At 41.1% G+C, this 14815-nt stretch overlaps 1 protein-coding gene and 1 long non-coding RNA gene across 6 annotated transcripts; one reads left to right on the forward strand and one right to left on the reverse strand.

Moving 5' to 3' along the window:
• Nucleotides 1-14473, reverse strand: LOC146491464 (E3 ubiquitin-protein ligase TRIM21-like). Of its 5 annotated transcripts, none has more exons than XR_014872396.1 (3): nucleotides 13059-14376; nucleotides 6783-10423; nucleotides 3649-3769 (listed from the first exon to the last, which is right to left on the reverse strand). XR_014872396.1 is itself a non-coding variant. In XM_085151567.1 (3 exons), the coding sequence occupies exons 1-3, from the start codon at nucleotides 13197-13199 to the stop codon at nucleotides 8765-8767; spliced, it is 1713 nt and encodes a 570-aa protein (XP_085007693.1). In that variant the 5' UTR covers nucleotides 13200-14473; the 3' UTR covers nucleotides 5414-8764. The 5 variants fall into 5 exon arrangements, 3 of the variants coding, with proteins under 3 accessions (XP_085007691.1, XP_085007693.1, XP_085007692.1); XR_014872397.1 differs by having other exon boundaries at nucleotides 3656-3769; nucleotides 5677-10423; XM_085151567.1 differs by lacking the exon at nucleotides 3649-3769 and having other exon boundaries at nucleotides 5414-9888; nucleotides 9976-10423; nucleotides 13059-14473.
• On the forward strand, nucleotides 10392-14559 carry LOC146491465 (uncharacterized). The gene is made up of 3 exons (XR_014872399.1): nucleotides 10392-11808; nucleotides 11915-12003; nucleotides 12255-14559. It is a non-coding gene; the product is annotated as an uncharacterized LOC146491465 (long non-coding RNA).
• The last annotated feature ends 256 nt before the right edge of the window (nucleotides 14560-14815 follow it).

The following is a 14815-nucleotide window of genomic DNA, read 5'->3' on the forward strand; positions in this document are numbered from 1 at the left end:
TTAGGTCAAACGATGATTTTAATGAACACACGTGTGGGGAGAAGTACACTGCAAAACATCAGCTGTAGATCTCCGCCCAATAATACACAAGCAGTTGTTTTTATAACATCAGGGTAATATTTATGACGCCCCCTCATGCGTCAAGCAGATACAATACATGCATAAGTTTCAAAACCACAAATGTTCTGGTAACGACTTTTGACACATTTGAAAAGAACATTCTCTTCGTCTCCACACCAGGCGCATCCGGTAGCTCATCTTACCCTCGCTTATCTCCGAAACCTCAGAGCATGTCCTACAACAAACTATCACTTATGCAGGCACAAAATGCAGTTGCAAGCTTGCAAAATATGTCTGAATGTCTGAAGAAATGAATCTACCTACGATGTGTGTGTATGTGTGTCCCGACCTCAAACGCACTCTGTTTCACCTCTCACCTCGCCTACTAAAGCTCCCAACCAGACAGAGGCCACTCTCATATGTGTACTAACCTAACTGAAAGTATATATGTAATATATCGAATAAATGTTTTAATCAAATGGCCCTACTTAAAGCTTAATAAAAACATAAATGAACAAATGATCATACTGAATAATATGGTATAAGTGTTTTGTAAGCGTGTAAGCAACCTTTCCATAGCTCTAAGTCACTTTACTCAATAGATCGGCCGGACATCGCGCCGGACGAAGCTTCTGACCATCAATTAACTGACTGAGCTTCAACTCTTTAAAAGCACCAAAATGCAATGTGTATAAAATGATTATAGTTGCACCTGCAATGAAAGATTATTATGTGATTATGCTAACACCTGAAATACAGACTTTAATGTAATATCAATAGCTTCAATAAATGCTTTAATGCAATGCTTGTTATGTGGTTCTAATGCAATGATAATGACTTAATGCAAGGTTAATTAATACAATGATAATACAGATAATAATTAACAGTGAAATAATTTGTTTTATCCCACAGGACTACGCTGCTAATAAAGTTACACAATTACATAGTACATTGACGTTTATTATTATATTTACAAAATACCAGTTTTTTGTCTTGATCGGATCATTTTATGTGGTTGTATTTATCCGCGACACCTTAAAGGTGATCGTTTTCTCCTCGTTTTAATAAATTAAGCCGTTTGGTCTTTGTTCCCCACAACATATCACCAATTCGAAAAAACTTGTAAATAACTCATGAAAGAATAAAGTTAGGTTGAACCCAAGCACACCATTGTTTTTCTTGTGACATTACCAATAAGTTTGATGTGTCACATGGCCCTCTTCCTATTGAAAAAACAAAAGTTGTATCCAAGATGGCCGACTTCTAAATGGCCACCATGTTCACCACCCATCTTGAGGAGTTTGCCCCCTCACATATACTAATGTGCCACAAACAGGACTTTAATATCACCAACCATTCCCATTTTATTACGGTGTATCCATATAAATGGCCCACCCTGTAGAGTGTCTACCTCCTCAGGCTGGACTTCAGGAAAAAAAAATTTTTTTTTTCAACTTGAAAACAGTCTAATAAAATAAATCAACGAAATTTCAGATTACTGCCTTGCTCTGCAGCTTCTAACCACATCAACTGGTGTAGTTTGGTCACTTCTCCTCTGTGTTTGTTTACACGTTGAGATTAATCTGTAATTGATCCAATTACAGATTAATCAGACTGGTTGACTGACAGAAAAGATGATCAGAGAAACAGCTACCACCACCACCATAATCATCGACACCGGGAAAGAAGAATGGGTAGAGTTTCTCAGTAAAGGAGTAGCCAGTAAAGGAGTAGATAAGAGCTGCATCATCTACATCATGAAAGGAAACCAGACCCTAACTCTAAAAGAAAATTAAAGAAAGGTTTTTTTTAATATAAAATTCCTCAGATTGATTATATATTTATAACAATTTCAAAAAACAATCAACTAAAGTTCCGCTTACTAGCTTTTTCTGTAGCTTCTAACTATGTCACGTGGTTTTGATCAACAGGTGCGGTTTGGTCAGTTCTATTGTTAGGACTTCTTCTCTGAGTTGGTTTAAATGCTGAAATTAACCTGTAATTGATTAAATTTCCCCTTGGAAAAGACAGACTGACTGATAGATCAGTTGTCACCATCACCCATCACAGGACAGATGATCAGGGGTGGACTGATTTTACCGTCATCATAAAATCCGGGAAAGAACAATGAGTAGAGTTTCTCAGTGAAGGAACAGCCAGTAAAGGAGTAGATAAGCGTTGCATGCTCTACATCATGAAATGAGACCAGACCCTCTTCATAATCCACAAACCCCCCCACCTTCTCAGGATAAGACTGAAAAGAAACACGGACTGGAGGGTCCTTAAGAGCTACACAAAAATTTTCATCTCCCTTAAAAACACACCAGTAACCTTTCTTGGGAGTCCAGTCAAATGTGAATTCTTCCTTCCTGTTGACTGACTCTCTGGCCACTCCTAACATCCATAAGGTTTTCGCTTTAACCTGAACCTCAAAGTAAAATCTGCCTGAAGAGAAACTCTGCTTTCCTAAAACAATGCCAAATTTAGAAAATCTCTCTGGGTTGTCTGGAAGATCATTCTCCTCTTGATCAAAGTGTACTTGTTTTCCATCATCAGACAGGATGAGAAAAGGATGTGCTGTATCAGGATCAAGAGTCACATCCACTGCATACTGCTGGACCCTCTTCAGCTCAGCCTCAAAGAAGTCTTCAAACTCTTCATCAAGTGTTGCATTCAGCCGACCCACAGCTCTCACCACAGTCCCCTCATATGATGTTGAATGGATACTGACCTCTGTCCAGTCCTTGGTGGCTGGAGCAGCTTTCAGGGATGAGAAGCTTTGGAGGAGGTGGAGGTGGTCTTTAGAGTGTGAGAGCTGCTCCACCTCAGAGCTTCTCTTCATCAGCTCAGAGATTTCCTGTTCCAGATCTGTGATGAAAACTTCAGCCTGTTTCTCTGTTGTTTCCTGTTTCTCTTCAATCTCCTTTATGAGCTCGTTCAGGCTTCTGTCAACAGACTCCTTCAGAGCAGTGAAGACCTGAACACCTTCTGCTTTCTCTCTGTCTGCAGCATATTTGCTCATCTTCACTGACTCTTTGATTTCCTGAATCTTCAGTCGTCTTTTCTGGATAATCTGTTGAGTTACAGCCTCAGTCTCCCCCAGCTCTGCCTTCTTTCCTTCATATTCTTCTCTCAGAGGAACAAACTCATGAGTATTGTGGTCTATAACAGAGCAGAGCATGCAGACACATGTCTGATCGGTCTTACAGAACAGCTCCAGAGGTTTATCATGTTTCACACATATCCTACTTTCCAGGTTCTCCTCAGGATCAATCAGCTGATGTCTTTTCAGCCGTGAAGCTGTCAGATGAGGCTCCAGGTGAGTCTGACAGTAGGAGGCCAGACACACCAGGCAGGACTTCAGGGCCTTCAGTTTGGTTCCAGTGCAGATGTCACAGGGAACTTCTCCTGGTTTGGCAGCTTGTTGCTCTGAGCTGCTGCTGCTGACTTTCTGCTGAGCTTCACGTCTGAACTGAGAAACCATCTCAGAGTCGAAACTGTTGATGTGCAGCTCAGGTCTGGTCTCAAACACCTTTTTACACACGGGACACTGACACCTCTCACTGATATCCCAGTGTCGACTGATGCAGTTTTTGCAGAAGTTGTGTCCACATGGTGTGGAGACTGGATCAGTGAAGACATCCAGACAGATGGAGCACAGAAACTGATCTTCAGATAGAAGACAGCTGGCAGCAGACATGTCTGCACTCTGAGTGAGAAAGACAAGAAAATGATTTTATTTTAAATTGAGTTTTAATTAAATCTATGGATTTTATTTAGTTTCTGATTCTGATCCTTCCAGACCATAATCTGCTTTAGTCTGTAAGTCTGTTTTATACCAAGGAACACAAGTTGTGTTCCTGTCCTATCAAGAACTCTAACAAAGAATTTCATACAGTGGTTTTTACATTCACCATGTTAGTTTCTCTTTGATATTTTGGTACCAAAGTCTCTGTTGCTTTTTGCATGTTTTTTTTTTTTATGTCAGGATCAACCAGTATGGCTGCTGAGTCACCAGATTCAGGTATACAAAATGTATTTACTCTCAGTGCACATAATGCACTTGAGTGTGTTTTATTTCTTAAACATAAACAAATTTAGACAATGATGCCCATCTTTCAATATAAAAACATTGTTTCTCTCATCATCTATCGTACATAACATTGTGAAGAGATTCAGGGAGAAATCACTGTGCATAAAGGTCAAGCAAGGAAACCACTGCTGAATGTGCGTGACCTTTCAGTCCTTAGGAGGTATTGCATTCAAAACCATCACGCTATTGTGACTGACAGAGCCTCATGGCCTTAGATGTACTTCAGAAGTCATTGTACAATATCACAATCAGCAGCTTTATTAAGAAATGCAGCCTAAAGCTGAACTGTGCAAAGAGGAACCATATAACAATTTTGTGCAGAAACATCAGTGTTTTCTGGGTAAAAGCTCACTGAGTTTATGGAAAAAACTGAAAATCCTTTCTTTTTTCACTCGCCTGTTAAATGAAAGTTGAATGTAATTACACAATTGAAGATTTTAGTTTTTATTCCAGTTTTAGAAAGGTTTTTTTTGGGTCGGCCTTGTCATTTTTGAGATATTATGCAAATGCAAGAAAGCAGCCATACATAAGTGATAAACATGCACACTAGAGGACACATCCTGGTCAAAAAGGACTCCAAGATTCCTCACAATGTTACTGGAGGTGTCAGGCGTTGTGTGGAGGCGAGGAAGAAGGAACCCAAACGCAGGACTCACAGGTAGGTGAAGACTGGTGAAGGTTTATTATAAGGAGTGGAGGAACAGAGGGTGAACGGACACTGACTGGCTGGAACACTGAATGGCTGACTGAACGGAGAGAACACGGGGAGGACAACATCACACGAACATCAATGACACGACAAAGAACGAGTAGAAACAGAAGACTTAAATACACAGACTGATGAGGATGATAATGAGAGACCGGTGAGTACACAGCTGAACATAATCTGGCTAATGGCACGAGACGAGGTGACACAGGAACAAACAGGAAATGAAACAGGCAGTGGCAAAATAAACTGAACATGAACAAAACGGAAAGCACTGGGTCACCGACCCAGGAACCCTGACAGGAGGCCACAGTATTGCCATGCAAACAAAATATGTGGTTAGATACCATATTTCTAAGATTTTTATTGTTGAGTACAATATTCAGCCTGCTGCCAGTATTTTACTGTTAAATATACAAGGTGATAAATAAGAAACGTAAAGCTGAATAAAGCTTAGGAATATTACATGAAGTGTAAAGTTAACCTCTTAAGCCCCAAGCCTAGCTGATCTCCTGCCTTTTGCCCCCGTATCAGGGGGCGTTGGGGCTTAAGAGGTTAAGAAACAATCTAAAGATATCTAAATAAAACTTCAAAGCTCAAAAAACACAGAACGCTGGGTAAGAGACCCAGGACCATAATATCTATATCCTCTGCAGCCCTTTAAAACATTTCTTAATGTAAGTAAAAACTAGAAATAATCTCAATAAAATAAAATCAAAAATTAAAACACAGTTAATAGCAATACAAATGTGTTAAAATTAGGATAAAAACAGGCTTTAAAGCAATAATGATCTCCGACAACATCGAGACGGCCTACCTGGAGGAGATTAGGAACCTGGAGACCTGGTGCCAGGAGAATAACCTCCTCCTAAACGTCAGCAAGACTAAGGAGCTGATTGTGGACTTCACCACAAAGCAGGCGAGGAATTACAAGTCCCTCATCATCAGTGGCACGCCAGTGGAGAGAGTGGACAGTTTCCGATACCTGGGTGTCCACATCACTTAGGACCTGTCATGGTCCTGCCACATCAACACCCTGGTTAAGAAAGCCCGTGAGCGTCTCTTCTTCCTCAGAAGACTTAGAGACTTCCATCTGCCACTGAAGGTGCTCAAGAACTTTTACTCCTGCACCATCGAGAGCGTCCTGACGGCAAACATCTGCGCCTGGTTTGGGAACAGCACCAAGCAGGACAGACGAGATCTGCAAAGAGTGGTGCGCTCAACCGAACGCATCATTCAATCAGAGTTCATTGACCTGCTGTCCATCTACACCAAGCGGTGCAAGTCCAAAGCTAGGAAGATTATGATGGACCTCTCCCATCCCAACAATGGACTCTTCTCACTGTTGAGGTCTGGGAAGCGCTTCCGCTCCCTTAAGGCCAAAACAGAAAGAATGAGGAGGAGCTTTTTCCCCCAGGCTATTCGGGCCCTGAACCAGGTGTAGGACTGGACTCTCCCACACACATCACTATAAGACTGGACTCTCACACACATAACATCACCACACGCACCACCACACATTTCCTATAATCCTATAATTCCTATAATTTATAATCTTGATAATCTCTTTCTGCTATTTGCACATTTTTTACTGTAAATTCCTAAGTTAATTTGTAAATTTTGTAGTAACCTATAAATTGTAAATACTGTAAAACTTTTTTTTTTTCTGTCATTTAATGGTCGGGCATTGTACAGCTACAAGCATTTCACCCCCATGTCATACTGTGTATGTTTGTGTGTGTGTGACAAATAAAATTTGAATTTGAATTTGAATTTAATAAAAGCCTGGTTAAACGGAGAAGTTTTCAACTGCTCATTAAATGAGTCCACAGGGTCAGCTGTGACCCTGTGTTGCCCTCTGGTTTTTCTTGCACAAAGAAGCAAAGAAGGAAACTTACCTTTACAGCAAAGAAGGAAACTTACCTTTACTTAGTTTCAACTTTAAGAGCAAATAAATATGTGACAATGTCTCAGCTCAGGACTGTGTTTTAGGCTCTCACAGTGAACAACACAGCTGATAATTAATCTTTAGACACAGAAGTCTGGCTGCTCTCTATCAGCCCGTCACAGCAGCTGCAAAGCCAGCAAACCATGCATGCACTTTCTTCATTCTACAGATTGTGGCAGCCTAGGTGCAGAGCTGCAATTCTACACGTTGAATGAAGAAGCAAAGGAAGTGTTTGACACACAATAGGATTGTTTCTATTTTGTTGTCTTTTTTTTCTGAGTCTCTTGATTCTTGAAGTCCGGTCTATTTCTCGTTTATTTACTTAACGACACTTGCTACTGTGAAACAGCTGCAATTGAGCAGTTTCAGACCTTCCCCCCCAACCAGCCTTATCTCTGCTGTCACAGATCAGGACTGGTGGAAGTGAAAGTAAAAGGGAAAAAACAGGGGTTGGTGGGGGGTGCAAAACGGTTACATTAATGGAACTTTAAATGTATTTTTTGTACCATGTTTACGATTCAAAATATTCAGCTGACAGAAATTTTGATAACTCAAATATTTAAGTTAGTAACTTATTTAATTCTCAGGTCCAGTTGGTCCAGCAAAATATGAAGCTGGCTCAGCCGATTGCCGAACAATCTCACTTGTGGTTGTTCTCTTACATCAACCTGTAAGTTGACCGGTCATGTTTTTGTGATATCATGAAACACATACTGAAAGAGAGGACACAAGCATGAGGGAGAACACAACAGAGAGAAATGCAGACAATATACACACAAAGAGGACTACAAGAGAACAAGCCACAGGTGGGAACACAGCTGACACTAAACTGAATGACGATGCAGGGGAAGCAAAACTGAACAGAATACACATGAGATGGAAGATTAACAAAGCAGGAAGTACAAACACTGAGAGCATGACTAAGACACATGGGCTTGACACTGGGACTAGGGAGAAAACAGACAGTCATGGGTTTGTGACTGGGAAGGCTGAAAGACACAGAGACTATACTGCGGAAAACTGAGCTGAAGAAACACCAATATAGAACTAGGACATGAACCATGACAAACACAAAAACTAGTTCAAAGATGTCTTAGAGGAGAAGAGAAAATAATTCCAAAATAAAGCCAACATGTGCTGCACAGTAAACTGGAATAAAGAAAAAACAGAGTGAAACACTGAAGCAGCTCTGATGAGCTGAATAATCACTAATCAAACACACACAATGATTTAAATGTTTTAAATAAAGAACAGAGTGGGCCTGGCTAAGAGCACCCTCTGCTGCATTTTCACTTAAAGTGCTGCATTTTTGTCGTCTTAATACAAGCTGAACATCAGAGAGAAAAAATAATGAAAACTTAGCCAGCTAGATGTAACTAAAAAATTGCATTTTCCAAATGTATTTATGACATGTATGACAGTTTTCATGCTACTGGCGCAAATGTGGGTCTTTCTAAAAGAACTGGTCTTGCTGTCACTTCAGAGGTAAAAAGGCTGAAGTTCACCGGCTGATTATCATCAAAGAAGAAATAAAAGTTTAGAATTGTATTTATTGTATTCTGAAAAAGCATAGTGTACATATTAAAAAAATATTTTCAGAAATCCTGATTTTGATATTTAAGAAAAGGTGAATGAAAAGAATAAAATATTAACATGTTTCCTCAAACATGTGTACAGTATATGCTTTAATGTCTGTGCCTTTGAACACTGAAGCAAAAGAAAAGGAGAGTTTCTATTTTGTTATATTGTAATCATTTTTTTCAACTTGAAAACAGTTTAACAAAAACTCAACTGACTCGACTCAGCTTACTGGATTAATCTGCAGCTTCTAACTGTATATCATGATCATGATCAGCAGCTGCAGTTTTCTCAGTTATGTTTTTTATGACTTCTTTTCTGTGTCCGCTGAAAGGTTTAGATGACTCTGTATATGGTCCAATTTCCACATGGTAAACTATCAGACTGACTGATTGACAGGACAGATGATCAGAGGTTTCATTTTTTTACCACAACTGTTCTCATCATCATTATCAACATTAACTTTGGGACAGAACAATGGGTAGAGTTTCTCAGTGAAGGACCAGCCAGTAAAGGAGTAGATCACATCTGCATCATCTACATCATGAAAGGAGACCAGACCCTCCTCATAATCCACAAACACCCCCACCTTCTCAGAACCACGCTGAAGAGAGAGTGGGACTGTAGGATTTTCAAGAGCTCCACAAATGTTTTCATATGCTCCTACTGTCCAGAGACCATTTACAGGACTCGGTGTGATGACTTCCTTCCTGTTGACTGACTCTCTGGCCACTCCTAAAACCCAGTCAGGCTTTTCTTTAACCTGAACCTCAAAGTAAAATCTGCCTGAAGAGAAACTCTGCTTTCCTAAAACAAGACGCTCCACAGAAAATCTCTCTGGGTTGTCTGGACGATCATTCTCCTCTTCACCACAGTGTACTTGTTTTCCATCATCAGACAGGATGAGATAAGGATGTGCTGTATCAGGATCAAGAGTCACATCCACTGCATACTGCTGGACCCTCTTCAGCTCAGCCTCAAACAGCTTCTTCATGTCTTCATTGAGTGTCTCCTTCAGCCGACCCACAGCTCTCACCACAGTCCCCTCATGTGATGGTGGATGGATACTGACCTCTGTCCAGTCCTTGGTGGCTGGAGCAGCTTTCAGGGATGAGAATCTTTGGAGGAGGTGGAGGTGGTCTTTAGAGCGTGAGAGCTGCTCCACCTCAGAGCTTCTCTTCATCAGCTCAGAGATTTCCTGTTCCAGATCTGTGATGAAAACTTCAGCCTGTTTCTCTGTTGTTTCCTGTTTCTCTTCAATCTCCTTTATGAACTTTTTCAAACATCTCCTGAGAGTCTTCCTCAGAGCAGTGAAGACCTGAACACCTTCTGCTTTCTCTCTGTCTGCAGCATCTTTGCTCATCTTCACTGACTCTTTGATCTTCCAAATCTTCATTCGTCTCTTCGTGATCATCCGTTGAATTTCAGTCTCAGTCTTCCCCAGTTCTGCCTTCTTTCCTTCATATTCTTCTCTCAGAGGAACAAACTCATGAGTATTGTGGTCTATAACAGAGCAGAGCATGCAGACACATGTCTGATCAGTCTTACAGAACAGCTCCAGAGGTTGATCATGTTTCACACATATCCTACTTTCCAGGTTCTCCTCAGGATCAATCAGCTGATGTCTTTTCAGCCGTGAAGCTGTCAGATGAGGCTCCAGGTGAGTCTGACAGTAGGAGGCCAGACACACCAGGCAGGACTTCAGGGCCTTCAGTTTGGTTCCAGTGCAGATGTCACAGGGAACTTCTCCTGGTTTGGCAGCTTGTTGCTCTGAGCTGCTGCTGCTGACTTTCCGTCTGAATTGAGAGACCATCTCAGAGACAAAAGTGTTGATGTGCAGCTCAGGTCTGGTCTGAAAGGCCTTTTTACACACAGGACATTGACACCTCTCACTGATATCCCAGTGTCGACTGATGCAGTTTTTGCAGAAGTTGTGTCCACATGGTGTGGAGACTGGATCAGTGAAGACATCCAGACAGATGGAGCACAGAAACTGATCTTCAGATAGAAGACAGCTGGCAGCAGACATGTCGGCACTCTGAGTGAGAAAGAAGAGAAAATGATTTTATTTTAAATTCAGTATTAATTCTGTTTTGAGTGGACCTATTCTGCTTTTCCTTCTTTCCTGTCACAAGTTCTTGTTCTTTCCACTTGTGTATGTTTATGCTAAACATGACCAAAGGCTCAAATACTAATAATTAAGCGAATAAAGTGGTCAGTGTATTTGAAAGTAATTCCTTTGAGCCCAACATTCAAACTTCAGACTGCTCTAAACACTCAGTATCACACAGTTGTTGTTTTTTTTAGTCTTACATCTGTTTGATAAAAAGACCAGCCATAGGTGTCAGATAATATCAAGGTTGAAGCTAGAAATTTAAGGGGTGATGTTGGATTGTGGTGGGGCGTGGTCTGCGGTGGCGTGCAGGGAGGGTGAACGCACCTGCATGCCATCCTTAATCACGCCCGCCTAGTTAAAAACACGGGGACTCAGGGGGGTTGTGGTGGTGTGATGCAAATGTTAAATAAAGATAGCTCAAAACATGGATCTGTGGTCCCGTCGTGCCTTAATTCCACCACATGGATGTTGTCTGTGCAAATTCCTGAAAACTGGATGTCAGTTTGAAGAGAAAGAAGAATTCTGGAGCATCTTGGATGAAGTGGCAGAGAGTGTCCCCAGTGGGGGAGAGTGGTGATTGGATCAAACTTTAATTGGCATGAAGGAAACAGAGGTGATGAGGTGGTGTTGGGTATGTATGGTATTAATGACCTAAAAAAAAGAAGGACAGATATTGGCAGATTTTGTGAAAAGGATGGAAATAGTTGTGGTTAACACATATAAGAAGAGGGAGGAACAAAGGGTAACATGCAAGAGTGGAGGAAGGTGCACACATGTGGACAACATCTTATGCAATATGAAAGACACAGCAGATTGCAAGGTGGCATTAGTGGAGAATGTAGATCGGTAGCACTGGATAGTAGGCTTTAGGATGACTTTAGGAAGACAGTCTATGACTCAGGGCTTCCTAGTCATTAGTCAGCAAAGTACAACCTACTGGTCTTGCAACTCTAAAATATCCTATCTGGTTGAGCTGCAAAGCAATAGTAAAAGAACAAGATGTTCAGTGGGCTAAGCCAGATCCTAGAAACGATCGACCCAACAATCTCTATGTGGCTTCAAAGGTCCACCCTCAAGTAATACTTTGGACAGATACTGCTTAAATTGCATATCATGCTGGGGAAAAAACGTACTATCACCATCTGTTTTGGTGGTCATCCCTAGTAAAGAAAGTATAATAATATGTTACTGCCTGCTATGTTTTTGCCCAAAATAGGTCCTCCAGCTTAACTCCTACAGGATTGCTCAGACCTCTTCCTACACCCGGTCAGCCTTGGATTTTAACACTGGTCTAACTCCTTCCTCAGGTAACTCTATTATTGGCAAATTCTACAAAGCTGTCCATTTTGTTGCTGTTCTGAGGATCCCCTCAGCTTTAGAAACTGCCGCTTCATTACTGCTCATGTCTTCTAGCTGTGTGGAATCCCCTTGAACATTGTCTTTGATCATGGACTTTAATTCCAACTGTCTGGAATGAGTTCTGTGCAGCACTAAGAGCTCAGGTTAGTCTCTCTTCTGGTTTCTATTCCCAGACCAACAGGTAAGGGGATAAAGCTAACCAAGAGGCATAAGCTGCCCTTCGGTGTCTTACCTCTTTCAACCAGTCCACTTAAGCTCCAAACTGTCTTGTATCATAAATACATACTTCATAACTTCCACTGCTACCGGTCTCTCCCCATTGAAGTCTTTACTGGGTTACCAACCATTTCAAGTATCTGCTGTCAAAGATGAGATGTCTGTTTTCTTGCTACAGCATCTTACATCTTACGGATGACACAACACAGAAGAGCTACCTTGTCAGGCCATGACTCCACAGTCTAGTCTCACCTACAGGCCAGTGGACACTCTTTCAAAGAAGAGGATGTGCTCATCCTGGACAGGGAGGAACGCTGGTTTGAGCACGGAGTCAAGGAGGCCATTTACGTGAAAAGGGAAAGACCATCTCTGAATCGAGGAGGGGGCCTAAAGGTACATCTTTCGCCATCTTACAATGCTGTGATTGCCGCCATTCCCCAACTCTCTGTGAATGGTACTCATGGCCATTGATCAGTGGGCTTTGATTAATGAGCTTTGATCAGTGGTTGTTGATCAATGGTCATGAGAATTTGCATATTGATGATCAAGGAACTGACCTCCCAGTCCATTGTTCCTTCAGTGGGCTGGTTTCAGTCATTATGCAAACATAGTGTTTATAAGATTGGGGAAACCTGCAGTCAGCTGACACTGAAGAACTCACTTGAGTGACGAAATGTTTCTCCCACTGAAAACGCTACATCCAGATGAACAGAATCAACTTTTGGGAAAATGAGAAAACCTTTACAACCTTTATGGTTTGCAGGTAGTTTTTCTTTTAAGAGGTAAAAGAAATATAAAACAGTAAGTATTCAATGAAAAAAGTAGTCAGATTGCAATCCAGACTATGAAGATTCACCTCCAAACTCCTGAGAAATGACAAAACTGTTTCTATAGTGGGTCTGTGGCTATATGACCCAATATCTATTCAAAACAATATGAATGAACAAAGTGCTGTGAAAGTGAGTGTCATGAGTTCACTTACCAACGTTTGTAAAGACTCTGCTGTTGTTGAAGAAAACCTGATAGCCCTAGATGACCCTGAGATTAGAGATTTAGTTATAAACTTGTTTGTCTCTGCAGGAGGATCCACATTTGGACTTCCAAACAATTCAGTCGTGATCATCTGTACTCACCAGTGTTGGAGAGAAGCTCTGCTGTAATGATATGAAAGGATTAGTGAGCTCAGTTTAATGTTCCTTTGAAAAGAAACCGATTCTGCTCAAGTGAATTTCTATTGTTACACATGCTTTTAGTTTCAGCTTTTATCGTTATCCAACTTTGATCATTGGAATGTCATCCATCTAGAGTTTTGTGGCACATCTTACCACACCTTTGCTGCTGGTTGGTTTCCTGTGTTGGACAGAAGCCCTGCTCTGTTGTAGCAAAAGGCTCACCGAGCTCAGTTTCGTGTTCTTTTAAAGAAAAAGTGGTTTTGCTTAGGTGTATCTCTCACTTTCATTTCTGAATTTTGACACTAAATTTCTCATCTCTCATTTGATGAGAGATGCACTAGTGAAATTTACCAGTAAACATTTAAATGTTGTCAGAGTCAACTGAATTTTGACCTCTCCCTGTACTGACTGCAGGTACTTTTGGACCTTCAGTTGTGGTCACAGGTTTGCTTCCATGCATCATGGGCATGAATCATTAATTTTTGTCTTTTAACTGCTTTTCAACTGTTTTTTACAGAGTAGAGTGATTGTACAGCATACATCTTTAATGACTTTAAAAAACAAGAATTCGGTGCACAATTTTACATTATCTCTAATCCACACATGGTCACATTTACATTCAGGCTCAAATACAGACATGCACCCACACTACTATTTGGTTAAATATCCCTTGGCAAGTTTCATTTCCTGTCATGGTCGGACAGTCCTCACTGTTTTTGTTATTGTGTTTTCCTCTCCTTTTTCTTCCTCTGCGTCCCGTGGTGTGTTGTTTACAGAAGTTTGCACTTCAGGAAGATAGGCGCCGGGTGCATCCGACTGATTTGGTGTCCAGCTGCTTCTTATCATCCACCATCTTGAGCAATGCTACTTAACGGTGTGGTCAGGTGACAGTCAGTGCTGGAGTATTGCATTAAGCCTGGTAGTAGCTGCAGGATCGTGAAGGAAGTGTGTGCCTGCAAGAATCGTTACTTACCGTTTACTTTCACTAGGAACAGGCAAGGAGTGGATTTCTTGGGAGGTGCACTGGATTACTTCTGGAAAAGGACAGGGATGCACTAACATTGGGGAACTGGGAGGAGATCACAGTGGGATGTTTGCACATTGAACTGTCTTTCACTGTAAATAGACACACTCACTGTGACATTTCCACCAGCAAGCTTCTGGAATAATTCTGGCTAGACAGAATCTGCTTGTCAGAATTTGTTCATTTAAATGTTTCCGTTTCCTGATGTGGACTTTTAGGCATAACCCACACATTTTCCGTAGTTAAACAATGTAAAGTAAATTAAAAACACATTTTGTCAGAAAGCTGTTTCTCTACAGTTCAGCTGTGTACTTCTTACAACATCAGTGCATCACACTTCAGTCCCAGTCTGTAATCGTTGCCTTTATCATCTGTTATCAACTGGTACATGACCTCTGTAGTGACAGGATCAATCCAGTGTTGCAGGAGTTCTCACGACAGGAATACAGCAACATCCACATGCAGTGAGAATTGTTGCACAGGCATTTTTGTAAACTGAGTTTTTCGGGGGGTTTTTTTGTTTTGTTTTTAATCCTGTCCACG

The sequence above is a fragment of the Neolamprologus multifasciatus genome, chromosome 23, assembly GCF_963576455.1.
Source record: "Neolamprologus multifasciatus chromosome 23, fNeoMul1.2, whole genome shotgun sequence".
NCBI classification, from domain to species: domain Eukaryota; kingdom Metazoa; phylum Chordata; class Actinopteri; order Cichliformes; family Cichlidae; genus Neolamprologus; species Neolamprologus multifasciatus.